Raw genomic sequence first — 18,546 nt, forward strand, 5'->3', positions numbered from 1 at the left:
TCCTGTCGACGATGCTGCAGATGGTGAGCTCTGCTTTCATCCCGCTAGCGAGACTAGCAGTCTTCACCAAATCAGATAGCCGCTGGAAGCGAGAGAGGATTTCCTCTGATCCATAGCGACACACTTGATTGGTGCCGACATGAGCGACCACCTGCAGATGGGTGCACCCTGTACCCTTCATGGCATCCGGAAGGACCCTTTCCACATCTGGAATGACTCCCCCCGGTATGCACACGGAGTGCACATTGGTTTTCTTCCCCTCTCTTGCTGCCATTTCCCTAAGGGGCCCCATTACGCGCCTGATGTTGTAGCTCCCAACTACCAGTATGCCCACCCTCTGCGACCGCTCGGATCTTGCAGACTGAGGGGCAACCTCTGGAACAGGACAAGCAGCCATGTCAAGCCGAAGATCAGTATCAGCCTGAGACAGAGCCTGAAACCGGTTCGTCAGACAAACTGGAGAGACCAACTGTTCAGCCCTCCGGAATGTCTTTCGCCCCCTGCCACACCTTGAGACGACCTCCCACTCTACCACAGGTGAGGGATCAGCCTCAATGCGGGCAGTATCCCGGGCAACCACAGTCGTAGTCCGATCGGGGGATTTGTGGGACGAGCTGGCCGTCCCCGACAAACCCCCATCCGGACCCCCACAGTGATGCCCATTGGCAACAGCCTCAAGTTGTGTGACTGAAGCCAACACTGCCTGAAGCTGGGAGCGAAGGGATGCCAACTCAGCCTGCATCTGAACACAGCAGTTGCAGTCCCTATCCATGCTAAAAACTGTTTTGCAAAGAGCGTCTGAACTGATCTACAGAGAGCGCAAACAAATCGACAAAATTTAAATGATTATTAAAATACAAGATTGCCTAGTAAATGCAGTAATGCTGCTACTTGCGCACTGCTGACACTGCTCGGCGGCGGAAGGAGACTACGTGAATTTACACTATTCAGGTACTAAAACAAGATGCTACAACTGTCAAATACTATAATACACCCGAAATTTATGAATTAAACAATGCAAGTATCAAAAACACGCAAAGAAATTAAGAATTAAACTATGTAACAAATGAGTGAGCTTGGAGTATACGACTTCCTGCTGCAGCTGCTTATCCAATGGCGGCAGGGAGCAGGATAGTCTTCTTCTACAGGTGGCTAGAGACAGAGCATGGAAGGGGCTACAATGAAGTATCACTTCAAAAAATGGGAAGTGAGAAACTAAACAGTGAAGGGACTTTGCCACATTTCCGATTCTTTTGTGGGATGAAACAAAAATTACACTACTTTCTCAATTCGATTCTACCCACAGGAGAATCTCTTGACGATGATGGTGCATATGCATTGAAAGCTCGAATTTGAATTTTGGCTTGAAAGCTGAGAACATTTTATTAAGAAGAAACTTCAGTTTGTGATTTTTCCACGTGTAGACCCTTTTGTCCATGCGTATCGGGCATTTGGTTTGGTGAGAACGAAAAGAAGGAAACTATTCTACAGTCGTTGCAAGGGCACTTTTTCAACAGTAGGTACTCTGCCTGCAACTTCTAATTTACAGTTTGTGTATTGGAAAGCATGTTGTGAAAAACATTTGAAGACAGAAAAGGCTTCAAAGTAAGAGGCAAAAGTTTTGGGACTTCTTGATCCTTCATCTGACTGGCTAACATATATGTACTGTTCTGCAGTCAGCAAAATTCATACCATTTTCAAGCAGATGTTCACCCTGAATGACAGGATTTTCTTGCTGAAAACCATTAACTGTACACAGCAAAGGTGTCAGATGTTAGAAGGCTGCTCCAGGGGGACAAAGTAGACACTTCGCGAGACTACCGTATTTACTCGAATCCAAGCCGCACTTTTTTCCAGTTTTTGTGATCCAAAAAACTGTCTGCGGCTTAGAATCGAGTGCAAAGTAAGCGGAAGTTCTGAAAAATGTTTGTAGGTGCTGCGACAACTAACTTCTGCTGTCGAATATATGTAGCGCTACACAGGCATGCTTTGCAGGCACAAAGATAAATATTGGCGCCAAAACCTCTGTGTCAGTAAATAAATTAAATAAAAAATCGTGGAAGACGAGCTTCTTTCTGCACCCCGATTTTCGACCACTGCATTTTCATACATTATCCAACGAAGTAAATACAAATTCCGTATTGGTCATCTTCGAATGTAGCAGCATTTCAATGTACTACGAAAATCCGACTAGAAATACTGTTTGAGATGTTTGTTAATATTGCCAAATATACGTTCTGAATTCTTTCGTGCCAGTGAGAAGAGATGGTTGCTAATAGGAACTTCTATGAATTGTGGATCACATGCAGTATTCTCTTCACCGTAAGAATAATATGAATATAAACATTTTACCATGTATTCTTTCGTGTTTGCTTCTATCTCATTTAAATCTACGAAACTAGTGAGACAACAGCAAACATGGAAGAATATACCGTATTTACTCGAATCTAAGCCGCACTTCTTTCCGGTTTTTGCAATCCAAAATACCGCCTGCGGCTTAGAATCGAGTGCAAAACAAGCGGAAGTTCTGAAAAATGTTGGTAGGTGCTGCCACAACTATCTTCTGCCGTCGAATATATGTCCCACTACACATGCATGCTTTGTAGGCACAAAGATAAATACTGGTGCCAAAACCTCTGCGTCAGTAAATAAATTTACAAAAAAAGGTGGAAGACGAGCTTTCCCCCCCCCCCCCCCCCCCCCCGAGTTTCAACCACTGCATTTTCATACATTATCCAACGAAGTAAATACGAATTCCATATTGTTCATCTTCGAATGTAGCAGAATTTCAATATACTACGAAAATCCGACTGGCAAGACTGTTTGGGATGTTTGTCAATATGGCCAACTTTACGTTCTGAATGTTTTCCTGTCTGTGAGAAGAGATGGTTGCTAATAGGAACCTGATGAAATGTGACTCACATGCAGTATTCTCTTCACCATAAGAATAATGCGAATATAAACATTTTGCCATGTATTCTTTCGTGTTTGCTGCTATCTCATTTAAATCCTGTCTGACAAACTACGAAACTAGAGTGACACAACAGTAAACGCGGAAGAATATACGTATCGTGACATGTTTATATTCGTATTATTCTTATGCCTAATAGTGATAGTCAGAAATTAAGCACGGCAACTGACTAGATTTTTAAATCTGAGATGACTCTAATTTCTGTGCAGAATTCGATGTGCTAAAGAAGCGGCCGCAAAGATTTTCAAACTGAGAAAAATTTTCGCCTAACTCTCGTTCAGCACATGTTCTATCATACGCAGTCTATTATTTGGTTCCTGTTGATCATTATCAAAGAAAGCAGCAGTGTAAGTAACAATAAATAGCAGTCTCTTGCCATTGTTTCGCTAATGAGACCATTCCTCTCTCTCTCTTTTTTTTAATTGTATGCGGCGGTAACGCGCACAAAAGCAAGCCATGCCGCGAGCGGCGACAGGCCGTAAACACGCACTATCAGAATGCGACAAATAATGCACGACACAGTACAGTAATGCATTTTCAGCTTAGTGACGTAAACACGTATAACAAAGAAAACGTCACTTATCAGATCAAAGCAAAATAAGCAATCGATTCAAACCAGACGAAGCACGTGGAAAAGGAAGTGTACCCGTATAAATACGGACGGAGCGCCTGACGCATAGCAATGGCTACTTGGTAAAGCTTAACTGTTAAGCTTAGGACTCGAACCAAACTACTGTAGCTGTATCGTCATTCATTCGACCTAAATTGTCTCATATTACAATGGACCGACTTTGTTTCGATTTGGAGGTGAGACCTAAAACTTTTCTCTCCCCTTTAATTTCGAGTCTCAAATTTCAGGTGCGGCTTAGATTCCGGAATTTTTTTTTTCCTTTATTTTGAATCTCATTTTTCAGGTGCGGCTTAGATTCGAGTGCGGCTAAGATTCGAGTAAATACGGTAGCCTGCAAACTGTCGTGAGGCGGCAGCCGCCTGAGACCATACTCAAGTAATGAATGAAGATTTGTTGTAGAATTGAGTACAAAAAGTGGCAGATTTTCCCCCTATCATAAGACTTCTATGAACTAAAGGTTCTGGAAACAAGCTATGCGTTTTATCTAGAACACTTTTAACAGCTTCAGCAGTCAATATTTTAGGTTCGGGGGGGTTACATAGAACATTAATCTGATTCTGTGATTAGTTACGTTGATAAACATACTTAAGTTACAGGATGTTATATGGAGTTTTCTATGTATTTATTTATATAGTAGAGGGAACATTCCCCCGAAGGTGCTTTAACTTACCAAACGAGAAAGTGTTGGTTGGTAAACATACAAATATTCAAGTTTTCGTAACCCCTTGTTGCTTCATCAGGAAAGAGGGAAGGAGAGGGAAAGACGAAAGGATGTGAGTTTTAAGGGAGAGGGTGAGGAGTCATTCCAGTCCTGGGAGCGGAAAGACTTACCGTAGGGGGGAAAAAGGACAGGTATACAGTTCATTACAGAGGCGAGTGTATACCTGTCTTTTTTCCCCCCAAGGTAAGTCTTCCTGCTCCTGGGATTGGAATGACTCCTTACCCTCTCCCTTAAAACCCACATCCTTTAGTCTTTACCTCTCCTTCCCTCTTTCCTGATGAAGCAACCAGGGGTTGCGAAAGCTTGAATGTTTGTGCTTGTGTTCGTGTTTCTTATTGTGTCCATCGACATACCAACGCTTTCTCGTTTGGTAAGCTAAAGCATCTTCGTTTTTTATATTTATTTATTTACACGTCAAGTTGCGTTGGACCAAATTGAGGAGCAAATCTCAAAGTACATGAAATTAACACATAAAAGTAATAACAGATTTTTAAAAAAAATGTTGACGAACCCGAAAAAAGTCAGTACATAAGTTTAAGTAAAAGCAAACAACAATACAACAAGAATCAGCTTAATTTTTCAAGGAACTCCTCGACAGAATAGGAGTAGTGACCCATGAGGAAACTCTTCAGTTTCTGTTTGAAAGTGTGTGGATTACTGCTAAGATTTTTGATTTTGAGTGGTAGCTTATTGAAAATGGAAGCAGCAGTATACTGCACACCTTTCTGCACAAGAGTTAAGGAAGTCAGATCCGAACGTAGGTTTGATTTCTGCTGAGAGCTACATGAGTGAGAGCTGCTTATTCTTGGGATTAAGCTAATATTGTTAACGAGAAATGGCAGTATATTTTGAGAGGCCCAGACTTGTGAACAGGGGTCAACAAGAGGTTCGTGAACTTGCACCACTTATTGCCCCAACCACCTGTTTTTGTGCCAAAAATATCCTTTTAGAATGGGAAGAGTTACTCCAAAATATAATCATATGCCCATTCTGTGAAATTAAAACATCAGAATTTGCTGAGTTGATTCTCACTGTGATTTAGCGTTTTTTTTCTAAATCATGAACTGCATTATTTGAAACCGAGCCAATGTTGCACACAACATCCCTTACTACCAAGCTAGTGTCATCAGCAAACAGAAATATTTTAGAGTTACACATAATACTAGAAGGCATATCATTTATATAAATAAGGGACAGGAGTGGCACCAACACTGATCCCTGCTGTTGCTAAGAGGTGATCCAGTTCTGAGCTACTCCCTGTATTCCGTAATGGTCCAACTTCTGGAGCAATATTTTGTGATCTACACAATCAAATGCCTTAGTTAAATCAAAAAATATGCCTAGTGTTCAAAACCTTTTGTTTGGCCCATCCAGTACCTCGCAGAGAAAAGAGAATTCAGCATTTTCAGTCGTTAAACAACTTCTAAAGCCAAACTGTACATTTGGTAGCAAATAGTGATGTATAAAATGATCAATTATCTTTACATACACAGCCTTTTCAATAACTTTAGCAAACACTGATGGCATAGAAGTAACTCTAAAATTGTCTAAATTATCTGTTTCTCCCTTTTTATAAAGCGGCATTACTACTGAGTACTTTAAACTTTAATTGTTCAGGCAACTGACCATTCCTAAAGAAAAATTACGAATGTCGCAAAATACAGGGCTAACATGTGCAGCACAGTACTTTCATATTCTGCTAGGCACTCCTTCGTACCCATGAGTCCTTAGTCTTCAGTAATTATTGACTCAATCTTTCCCTTGTATCACACAGGAGTATTTCAGACATAAATCTTGGAAAAGCATTTGCCAAATACTGTACATACATCTGATTTATCAGTAACAGAAATATTTTTACTATGAACTGGCTTTATATCGTCGACCTTGTGTTGCTGACCACACTTGGTTTACAACTGGCCATATGGTTTTAATTATATCCCGTGAATTAACTATTCTATTTGCGTACCACATACTCTTTGCCTTCCTAATAACATTTTTAAGCACCTTGCAGTACTTTGACTCTTCAAGCTTTCCTGGTGTATGTGCTGTAAATGGCCTTCACGGATTTGCCGCCGGATCACTTTGTGCAAATTCCACAATATTTCCTCGGAGCAACTGTCACACACATTCAGGTGGTTCAACCTTGCTGGTGGCTATGTACGACTGACTGTATATGCATGTCAACGCCTCGTTTCTCGAACATGCGCGGGAAGAATGCGTAGGTGCGGAAATTGTGCATGTGCAATGATTTGCAGATAGATGGTGCCATAATCAAACTCCCTCCGCTGAAAATTGCAGAGCGGCTCTCCTGCGCATGCCCTGTATGCTGCATTTGTAAATCATCCGATGTCTGTATTCAGTGTTCCACAATTGCCGATACACATCATTTCCTCAGGCCAAGGTCATCCTTAACTGAACCCAACAGGTTTCTCAGTTTTGCAGATGGTTGGAAAACGCGCTTAATTCCATATCTTCCGAGGACTTTTCAGATTCTTGATGACATGACACGAAAATACAGCGAAAAGGCCAAAGCGGTTGGGTCTTCATGTTTTTATTATGTTCCGTCTATTGAACTCGCCTGGGCCTGAATGTATTACGTGTCTGTCTCAGAATAACAGTTAACACTGTCTTCAAATGTTGTATTTCACTCTACAGGCTTTCAGGATCAGATACCCCATGTGCTCTATGAACTAACGTACATAATGCACTACCACGTTGTGCAGGATGATGGCTTGTGGTCTGCACAATGCGGTACTTTTGTTAAATTTAAACATTGTAGAGATTCTGCGGCTGCCATTAAACGACGGCAGAGTGCAGCACTTGTGATAGAAAGGGTGCGTTATATGTGTTAGGAATTGTGCTTGGGTCCAGACAATTGTATCACTCCATCTGAAGATTTAAGTGAACCTTTCAGTGGTATCCTGGAACTGGGTAGACAGTGCGACTTGCGCTCTGGCTGACTGGACTGAATGACAAGCTAAGTTTCGTCAAATGACTAAATACAATTGACCCGGGGAAGCCTGAGTGCAAGATGACTTGCCAAGAAGACCTACAGTGTTTAGTCTCACGGAGAAGACTTTGGGTGATGCTGCAGTTTTGGTGCTAGAGAAGGATCTGAATTTTGTACCTACACTAGGGACCATTCCCCTCAGATGTGATTAGTGGAATACAGCAGGCTGTTTCGAAACTTTCTAAGGAGGCTGCCTAAGAGGTTAGGTGTGACACATGCCACATCTTGACTCGAGCTTCATCTGAGAGGTCCAACTTTAACATCACCTCAGCTGAAAGAAATGCTGTAAGAGAATTGAGAGAAGACCTAGACATTGTCATCTTACCTGCTGACAAAGGAAATGCTACTGTGCTTCTCTCACGCACAGAATAAAACAGCAAGATATACAAACTGCTCGACGATCCTGCATATAGAAAATTCAAAAGTGATCTGACGGGTAGGATCCAGAGAGATTGTGGATCTCATCAGGAAGAGCTCGATTCCAGCGAAAGTCACTAAGGGTTTGCGTCAACAGGCTGCAGTACCTCCTAAACTCTACAAGCTACCCAAGATCCATAAGAATGGGGCGCCTCTCCGCCCATTGTAAGTAACGTAGGAGCACCTACTTTTGTTGCCAAATATCTGACATCACTATTGGGACTTCTCTTAGGCAAATGCGACAATCACATTCGAAACACTGAAGATTTATAGGTCGCCTGAAAACTCTTAGATTGCAATCGTCGGATCTGTTACTAAGTTTCAATGTTGTGTCTTTATTTACAAAGGTGCCCTTGCAGTACTCTTTGGAGCACACTAGTAACAAGTTTGAAGAGGACATAGTAACATTATTTAAACATGTGCTTACTTCAACATACTTGTTACTTCATGACCAATATTTTGAATAAGTGGACAGTGTTGCCACGGCAAGCCCTCTTGTCTCCTATGGTTATTCTGAGAGACAGATACGTAATGCATTCAGGCCCAGGCGAGTTCAGTATATGGAGCAGAATGATGTGAAGACACCCACCACTTTGGCCTTTTTGCCATATTTTGGTGCCATGTCGTCAAGAATCGGAAGAGTCCTAGGAAGACATGGAATTAAAGTGTTTTTCAACCATCTGCAAAACTGAGAAACCTGTGGGTTCGGTTAAGGATGACCTCGGCCTAAGGAAATGTGGTGTGTGCAATCTTCCTTGTCAATGTGGGACAGTGCGTATAGGCCAGATATGCCGCACAGTACAAGAACGCTGTGATGAACATCAGCGTCATACGTGCCTTCGTCAACAGGAAAGGTTGGCAATTGTGGAACACTGTCTGAATACAGGACAGCGGATGATTTAAGAGAAGACGGAAGTTTTATCCCCGGCATCATTCTGGGATTGAGTCATTAAGGAAACAATACATATCCGTACAGCCGATAATGTTATCAACAAGGATGCAAGATTTCAGCTGAGCACAGCCTGGAACCATGCATTGGCTGCTATTAAATCACAGTGTGAAAATGAAGCTTCTTTGGTAACAGGCCCGTCATAACATTGATCTACTACGGCTGTTGGTGAGTGATGTCTGGCCGCAATGTTGGCAAAAGCAGCGTACTGGGCAGCGCGGGAGAGCCACTCTGCGATTTTCGGTGGAGGGAGTTTGAATGTGGCACCATCTATCTGCAAATAATTGTGCATGCGCGATTCCCATGCCTGCGCATTCTTCCCTCGCGTATTCGAGAGACGGAGTGTCGACGGGTGGATACAGTCAGTCATACTAGCGAGGTGGAAACATCTGAAGATGTCGGACAGTTGCTCCAAGGAAATACTGTGGAATTTGCACAACGTGATCCCGGCAGCAAACCCGTGAAGACTATTTATTACACCTTACCATACTGTTTGTGATGGGGTACTGTAGCTTGATTGTGACTACTTCTAACATTTTGATATAATTCCTGCTACATTCTTTGTGATGTCCTTATCCCACTAATCAGCCACCCGAGCTGCCTATTGCTGCTAGTACCCCATTCAGAACGTTCTAGTGGAAATCAACTCTCAAGGAGCATGAGAAATGTGTTAAGGAAAGAATTATATTTATCATCTCTTATTGGCACAATAAACATCCTGCCACTCTTGTTCCTTGACAAGGTTTCAAAAACTCTCCATTTCTGTTGGATTACCTTTCCTATGTAGTTTGTAATTATATGTGGCATTTGAGTACAAAAGCCTTTTAGTGTTAAAATTTGTGCATCATGGTCTGAAAGGCCATTCACCCTTTTACTAACAGAATGCCCATCTAGTAATGAAGAATGAATAAAAATATTGTGTATGGCTGTGCTACTGTTCCCCTGCACCCTAGTTGCAAAAAATACAGTCTGCATCCGATCATATGAATTTAGGAGATCTACAAACATCCTTTTTCTTGCACCTTCACGTACAAAATTTATACTGAAGTCACCACAAATAACTAATTTCTGGTACTTCCTACAAAGTGAATGAAGAACCCCCTCTAGCTTCAACAAAAATGCCTATAAACAACAATAATTAGAAGTTTAGTTTAATTAAATCTACTGTCCCTGCACAATGTTCAAATATCTGTTCAGTGCAGTGTCGCGATAAGTCTGTGGAGTCAAATGGAATACTGTTCTTTACGTACATAGCCAGTCCCCCACCCTGTAAGGAACTCCTTGAAAAACAACCAGCTAATCTGTAACCTGGTAAACGAAGCCTCTGAATTGTCAAATTATTTAAGTGGTGCTCTGATATACCAATAATTTCAGAGTCAACATCTATAAGCAGTTCACTAACTTCGTCTCTAATACCTCTTATATTTTGGTGAAATGTTAATTCCTTCTCTACTTGGAAACATGATATCCTCTGAAGGTGAGCCTCAGTAGAGGGACTTCCTTTAAGCAGGTATACCTATCAGCTGACTTCAATCTAAAAAAAGGTGCAGCTCTAACACCAACTACTACAGGAATTTTTCCACGAGTGATCCCACCACCAGCCACTACACTGTCACCTATAAGCTTTGCCAGCCCCCCCTTCCCATACCAGTTGAGGTACAGGCCATGCCTAGTGAAATCCGACCTACTGATAGACCCAAGTGACACCACTGAAATGTGACCCATGCCCTCTGCCATCAGCAACCCCCTGCAGCCCCATGTTAATGTGCCTAAAAGCTGCATTAAGATTGGGCCAATCATGATGCTGAAACAGTTGCATGAAATGCACATTAGTGCCACCAGTTTGAGTAGCTATCTTTACCAGGTCACCACCTACATCATTTTCCCCATCCCTATCAAGACCATTCCCTGCTCCACCCACTGGTCACTCACTACCTGATCCTCGTTCGTAAAATTCCTACACAAGCCCCCTATGCTGTCAGTCACCTGAACCAACCCTGCACTAGGCTTCACAATGCTGGTGACCTGGTACTCACTCCCCAACACTTCCTGCAACTGCTGGCCCACAGCTGCGAACTACCTAGCAGCAGAACCTTCTTTCTGTTAGACTTTGCAACTGACCTAGGCCTCCTAACTGCTGAGGACTGCTGCATGTTCCCTACATCTACAGCTACAAGAGGCTTCTTTCCACTTAATTCTGACAGTTGGTTAAATCTATTGAATGTATGCAAAGTATAACTGTCTGAATACCACCTCCTCTTCCTAGCTGCATTTTTGCCAACTGCCAGTTCCCATTCCCCACCACCTTTCACCCTCCTCAACGTATCTAGTTCCTCCTTTGTGCATTGTAACTGCACCTGAAGGGCACAGATCTTATGCTCCTGCTCCTACATAAACTTACTTCTACTACAGATTCTACGTTCCCAGGAGAGTATCTCGCTAGAATGCCCACTGGCTTCCCCACTATATTTCCCCCCAATGAAAATATTTTTAACAAATCCCACACAGTAACCCCCTACTCACAAACCCATGACAGAGCCCACACTTCTCATTCATTGTAAAATTTTTCAGTTACTGAATAAACTATATGTCTACATTACCTAATTTCAGTTACACCTGTAGAACTATTTATAGAACTAGCAATAGTGATCTCGAAATTCTCTGACAACTAAGAAAGCAGCTACTTGTATTAATACTACTAGACCACAGCCAATACCAGTACCATCAAAACTTCACAAAATTATTAGCTAGAACCAAAAATTCAAGCAGCCACTGGAACACTCAACTAAATTAAAACACTGAATGAAAATTTTACTGAAATGTTTCACTAGAAACAATGAGAAATGTTAGCTGAAAACTCAAGCACGAAATTTACTAAACGACTTCAACGCACAGAAAACTGAAAAAACACAGCTAGTGAATGTTTCCAAAAATTTACTGAATTGTTATTTTGCCAGAAACAGCATGAAACACTGCTGAAAACTATTAAATTTAATAACTGTATAACAGTGCACAAATAACTTTGTTAGTACTTAGCTACAGCAGCAACTGCACGCTACATAATGTAAACACACCACTGAGGTGTGAGGCTTGGACGAACCACTTAAGAACACTCATGAATGAAAGACCACTTAAGTCAATAACACAGGAAGAAAGACTGAGATTAATGAAAATCCACCAATAAGTTACTTTTACAGCAAATATTAACACAGTTTAAAATGAGTAACTGAAGACTAAAACTTAATAAAATAGTGATGAGCAATTTCAACAGTAGTCCAGCACGTGTGATGTCACACCAAAGATGCTACTGATACATCTCTTAGATAGTTTACTAGATCAGCACAGAACATGTCATGTTGTGATTAATAAAATTCTAATGTTAGAAAATTGGTTCAGGTAGTAATTGAAAATACGATTATATTTTTCAGAAAGGTGTAACTAGTGGTGTAAAATGCCTAGGCATTTGTAAGTAGGAGCACATGCCCGGATTTCATAAACTCCCAGGCATTTATGCATTTTAAAGTTCAATTGATAAGTGGCGCTTATAAAAGGAAAATTTAAGCTGATATTTTGTGTTGGAAAATATGTTTTGCAACACTGCTTGTTCAGTGATTGGGTAACCATGTTGAAAAAGCTGCTTTAGAGTTGGGGAAGAATAATTAGGAGAAATAAATGGATGTAAACATGTAAATGGATGTAAACATAAATTTTTACATCCTTAATGAGGTCAATTCTTGGGGTAGTACATAATAAAGAGGGCACTCAAATTTAAAAGTAAATGTTTGTGAAGTGGTCAACCAGCTGGCTACCAGATGGAAGCAGATAGATGGACACTAACAGAAAATAGCCACCCATAGTGTCACATGCGAGTACCCAGCATTGTGCTAGAAATAGTGATGTCAGAAAACCATCGGAAGATAAACCTGAAAATGTTTGCAAACTGGTTCATGGAATGATAAATAACTATTCATAAAAGTGACTGGTTGCAGTTTTATGTATTTACATTCAATTAAGTTATGGGTTCTAAAATATCTGTAATTGATAAGCTTAATTTAAAAACAATATTTACAAGATTTTCCTTTCCATTTTGAATGGAAAAAGTTCCAAATAGATCCTTTTTTTCTTAACAATCTTGCAACTGTTCAGTAGCCTGTTGTCTGTAACATTGTGAATAACACACACAAGATGATATTGCTTCTCTCTCAACCATATAGACTGGAATGTCGAAGTCAGTCTGACCAGTGTTGCCAATTCCAGTTAACTAAATAACCAACAGAATTGCATTAATTGCCTGAAATTACCAGCCACTCACTCAAAATATCATCTACTACCTATTTGCAAGAATAGCAATAGCACTAATATTTACTTAGAATAACTGGAGTTACAGTGAATATTCCAATTTCACAATTTCAAGAGTTGTGGATTCTCTACGAAGGGGCTATTATTGAAATCGAATGGTTCCAGTGTTTTGGGCATCGATTCTTTGTTGTTAAATCATTTTTTATGTTAGTGTACTCATTTTATCTTCACAGCAGTGCAGTCATACAAAAGTAGATAAAGGAGCGGAATAGGAAACTATAATCTCTCAAATGTTGCTACATTTGACGAACCATTTTTTGTTTTTTACTAGAAACAATTTCACATTTAAGAGTACATTTGTCAAAGAAATACATGCCGCTTAGAGAGCGTACACTGGTAAAAATAAAAAGGATATTATAAATGAAAGGCAGTTGTCAGCAACACATGATCTTCCTTGGTACAACAAGTTCATAAATTATTTTATTTTAGCAGTAAATTTTTTATGTGTCCAGATTTTGGACATTTAAAACTGCTTTGGCCAAATTCCCAGGCAAATACCTGTTTATAAATGCCCAGCCTAAATCACTAGATGCAGCTGCTGCTTAACTAATGTTTACCTCTAATTCACTTCTATTGTCTTCCACTGTATGAATGACCTTTCCACAGAGCAGATGTTGACTGAAGATTTAGTACAACAGGTTTCTGTACAAGATACTTTTACAAGTTCTGCAAAATCAATAGGAACTTTTTCGACTGTTCAGGTTGAGTAAAAGACATGCAAACTAAAGTAGTACACTGTGATTTAGAGAAACCTAAATGTGAAAATCATACTATGTTACAGACTGATTCACGAATGATGGTAGCCTGCACAAGTCAAGGCATGGACAGGAATTGCAGTGTTCCGAACAACAGTTGCGATACGCATGTAGAGGGGCTTTGCAGCTGAAGGAAGTTTGCAGGAAAAAAATTCTCTTACTTGCATTTGTAGAATTTGTTGCTTACCTCTATCATTAACCACACAAATTATAACAAACAGAACAAAAATTCACTAAATAATATGCTACAGTTACTGTTAAATGCCTCGCTGTGCTGTAAAAATCTAATCTTGTCCTTGTGATCCCATTGTGAGTGATAAGTAGGGGTTGTTTTATATTCCTAGAAATTCTTGTATTGTCCAAAGATGTAAAAGCCAATTGTTTGCCAGTTACATAAGGCAGAAATGCCTCTCTCAGTATGGTATTTCTTACAATGTACCTGCTCTGCATTCTCAGATAATGCGTGGATAGTAACGGAGCACTGTAGGTCTACTAATAGAATGTGGAGAAAAACCACGGGAGAAATTGTGTCGAGATTCTTTGTAGTTATGTCATAAATTTAAAAAAGGTTTTGTCTCAATTGTTTAGTGACTGGTAGTGGAGAATGGCTACCATATTTTGTTGACTTCCAGATGCATTTTCCCCTCCAAAATTCAGGTGCGTCTTATATTCAGAATTGATATACAAATATCCAGTGTTTGATTAATATTCCCGCTAGTCTTAAAAATGGCCATGTGTGTGATGCCACGGGAAACAAATCTCTTATCAGGCAACATTGGATTCAACTGGCAGCAGCAGTAGTAAACGGATGTGACGAATGTGAATTGTGCGGATTCACAAGCTTGCGAACACTCTCCCTGCTGCCCTATCATCACCAACCCAGAACACTGTGTAGCCTAGTATGTATCATTGCAGTCTGTGGTACCAGTGAACTTGAACTGAAAGGGATTTGTGTTATTGGTAACAGTACAGTGTTTGTGTTAGTAGCTGGCTTTTTAATGGAAAAAATAAAAGGTATTCATATGATATGGGCTTCAAGTTGAAAGTGACAGTATATGCTAATACATGGAAACAGAGCAGCTGAGCGGCGTTTTGGCCCTCCACCAAGTAAAGGAAAAAAATATTGGCATGCTGTGACTAAATGTGCAAAAAGAGGACTAAATGCAAAGTGGCCAAAACTAGATGATGTATTGAAATGGATTAAAGGACTCCGTCAAAATTGCATTGGAATTACAACAGCAATTATTAAAATACACGCACGCAAGCTAGTGCTGCAGTGAAACTTGACAGATTTTAAGGTTGGAGTTGGTTGTTGTACAGGTTTATGAAGCGCCATGGACTTAGTATGTGAGCTAAAATAATGTATCAGAAAATGCCACAGGAGTGTGAAGAGAGAATATTATCTTTCCATCACTTTATTATTCAACAATGAAAGAAAACCATTGTGGAGCTAAGCCAAATTGTGAATATGTATGAAATTCGTGACATTTGATGGACTGAGTAACATAACTGTTATGAAAGGTGCTAAGACTGAAACTATTAAAGCAAATGGACATGAAGAAATGCACTATACTGTTGTCCTTTCATGTTGTGATGACGGTATTAAACTTAACCCAGTGGTCATTTTCAAGTCCAGAGTGATGGCTAAACCTTCTGAAATACTGCCAGGTGGTGGTGTTCACAAGTGTGACAAGGGTTGCATGGATGAGGCTGATACGAAATTATGGATTAACAGTGTGGGAGAGAAGGAAAGGTGCTTTTTGAAAGAGACTTCTCTCCTTATGCTACATCAGTTCAGTAGTCATTTGAAAAATTCTGTGGACGAGAAATTTAGAGGGGGAAATACACAGCTTGCTGTTAATCCAGGACGACTTACTTCACAATGGCAGGCAGCTGCTTGATGTCTCAATAAATAAACCATGTGAAGTGTATGAGAGAGAGGAATGGAACAAATGGACAATGGATGAAACCCATCATGCCGAAGGGTGCTTTAAAACTTCCTACAGTAAAAGAAATGTCAGTGGATAAAACAGTCATGGTCTAGAGTAAGGGAAGGCATTGTTGTTAAATCTTTCAAGAAGTGCAGCATAAGTAACACTCAATGGCATTGAAGACAATCTTCTGTATGAAGAGGACGGCGACGAGGAGGAGGAAGAAGAAGAAAATTCAGATGATCTTCAGCCTGGCTTTGCAATCTAATAATGAAAAAGGTACAAATGATACTTTAATAATTGCTTAAAAATTGAGTTGTCTTAGCTGGTGTAGTGTCTTATGGTCCATAAAAGATTTTACTATTTTCATGTGGAATCAGAAGAAATAGACTTTAATCTCTTAAGTGCGTAGTTCATCTGTGTCACAGTCCTCGTGTTACAGATCAGAAATAATTGATCATCAGCGAAGTGTTTCTCATCATATAATACACAAAACAATGTGAAAAAAAACAAAGAAATGTATGCAGATGTTTCAAAAGTTACTTAACTGGAGTGGAAGTGCTTTCCTCAACCTTCGACTAGGTGGAAGGAAATCCAGAAATTGCTAGCATAGGTAAAAAGTATTAAATATCTAAAGAAGGCGGCTTTGGTACAAAAGGCAGAACAAGTCTGGAAATTAAAGTATTGCAGGATTAAAAAGGTGTTCAATTTTGTAAAACAAATACTGAAAGTATATTGAAAATACCCTGACTGTTGACAGAAAACCACATGAGATTGGCAACTTCCATATGAATGACAGTATAGAATACAGTTATCAATTTTTTTCTTTGGAGGAGCTCTATGTGCCACCACATGGTGATTTTAAAAAGATCATGAATGGTGTAGAAAATAGTTTTCTGCAGGAAAGTCGTACACACCCTTGCTGTTCGGGGTCTGGGTCTTCAATTCTATTTTAGTTGATTTAGTACAGGGCTGTTTTAAAACAAATGCTACTTGTCGCTTTGAACTGCTTCATCAAACTTGGATTCTGTGGTTGTAAAAAAATCACAATGTACCACAGCATGTGTGCTGTTTGCCATGAAAATTCCAAGTCTCACTACGCGACCAACAGGTTGGTCTGTCTTTAAAGATAATGCCACCTCTGGAGGCAGCTCTTATTAGCAAGGTACAAAGCTATTATTGGTTGGGCACACTTTCTTACATATTTGAAGACATAGTTAAATAACCTGCCAGATGTCAAAAATTTACCTACAAAATGAATGATTACTTAGTCAAAACACACAATAAAAAGTTAGAACAGAGCTGTTTGAGCCATCACTCAATTGTAATTAAAACCTTTGTGGAGCATTAGACTTAATGTTACATTGACATGTTCTTAATGGAATGCTGGAGTTAGCTCACAAAAGTTATCTAGCTAATTGTACATAAGATTTGAGAAAATGTTTAATCAGAAAGACTGAGAAAATATTTAATCAGAAAGACTGTAAAAGTCTTAGGTAGTACAGCCGTTTTGTTTTGGTACAGTGGATGGTCATCAGTACATGATCTGCCAAGTATTTAAAAATAATACTTGGTACTGACTCCTTGCTGTGCTTTATCTGTTTAATATTATATAATAGATTTGTATGGTTGTTAATTTTTTAAAATATTACATTTGTCAGATATTAGGGTTTAATTATACATTTATTTTCAGGGCACGAGATTCTCCTGATCGCAATGGGGATGTTAACACAAATGAACGGGATTGATTGCTTTGCTTTAACACTCATCTTGGACCTTCTGGTGATTGCTGGGAGGCATCTAGACAGCTTGGAACTTCCAGATTATATTTTTAAGTCACTCTTGTAATGCTTTTAAAATGTTCCAGCACTTGTTTGACTAAAGAATGAATTAGGCTAAGCTTTATTACTTAATGTTTCTCCATATGTTGTATTGAGTACTACTTTTGCGGTACTCACTGTCAGTGTTAGATTTGGACATGCATTTTGTAAACAGTGTACCTTTTATAGGTTCCTGTGAACAAATGCAGCAGGTTTGTATTTAAAAACACATTCTATACTTTTCTTATAAACTATTGAGTGGTATCAGCTCGTATACTCACATGAAGTATAGTTTCCTATAGTGTGATTTGACAGAGATTTTTATTTTTGATCTCACTGGAATGATACAGTTAACCACCTCAGTACTGGGCAACAGTATTTTTCAGTTCAGTTCTGTTCTGTGATGTCATTTTGGGCACCAGCCTATAATATGATAGTAAGCTCCTTTGCAGTAGTACTAAGAACTTCACGTGCTTGCCATATCAAGAGCAGTTGTCTTGTGGTGACAGTTGAGTGATAAGCCATTGCGCCTCTCTCTCTCTCTCTCTCTCTCTCTCTCTCTCTCTCTCTCTCTCTCTCTCTCTCTCTCTCTCTCCCCCCCCCCCCCCCCCCCCCCCCCCCCCCCCCCCCCCCGGGTCTCCTGTTCTGTTCACTCCGCCCTCCTGTTCAGAGAGAGAGAGAGAGAAGGGGGTGGGGCTTGTTTAAGTGTACTTGTTTGATTTTGCAGATAGTTAATAAAAATTTAGAAATGTACCTGCCTGTGAAAATAACAGGTACACATGACAGGTCAATTTTCAGCATTTACCTTAGATTCTGTAGTTTGTACTCATACACGTCATAACTGAATTTATTCAAATGCTTGTCTTCTCCATGGTTGGTCATACCTGTATTGCAACAGCTGTCTTTAACGTAACAAGTGTGTAGTAAATCAGGTGGGTCCAGTAGGACAGTGATAGCTGCAAATAAGGGGAAGGCTTGCATG

At 40.0% G+C, this 18,546-nt stretch overlaps 1 protein-coding gene across 1 annotated transcript in view; it reads left to right on the forward strand.

Annotated features, from left to right (window-relative positions):
• LOC124619586 (serine/arginine-rich splicing factor 7-like) overlaps nucleotides 1-17,876 on the forward strand; it is a 30,359-nt gene extending 12,483 nt beyond the window's left edge. The window contains exon 6 of the mRNA XM_047146088.1: nucleotides 17,438-17,876. Within this exon, the coding sequence (XP_047002044.1) occupies nucleotides 17,438-17,492 (55 nt within the window). The 3' untranslated portion in view covers nucleotides 17,493-17,876. The remainder of the gene's footprint in view (nucleotides 1-17,437) is intronic.
• Nucleotides 17,877-18,546: the final 670 nt, after the last annotated feature.

The sequence above is a fragment of the Schistocerca americana genome, chromosome 6 (assembly GCF_021461395.2).
Source record: "Schistocerca americana isolate TAMUIC-IGC-003095 chromosome 6, iqSchAmer2.1, whole genome shotgun sequence".
NCBI lineage: Eukaryota > Metazoa > Arthropoda > Insecta > Orthoptera > Acrididae > Schistocerca > Schistocerca americana.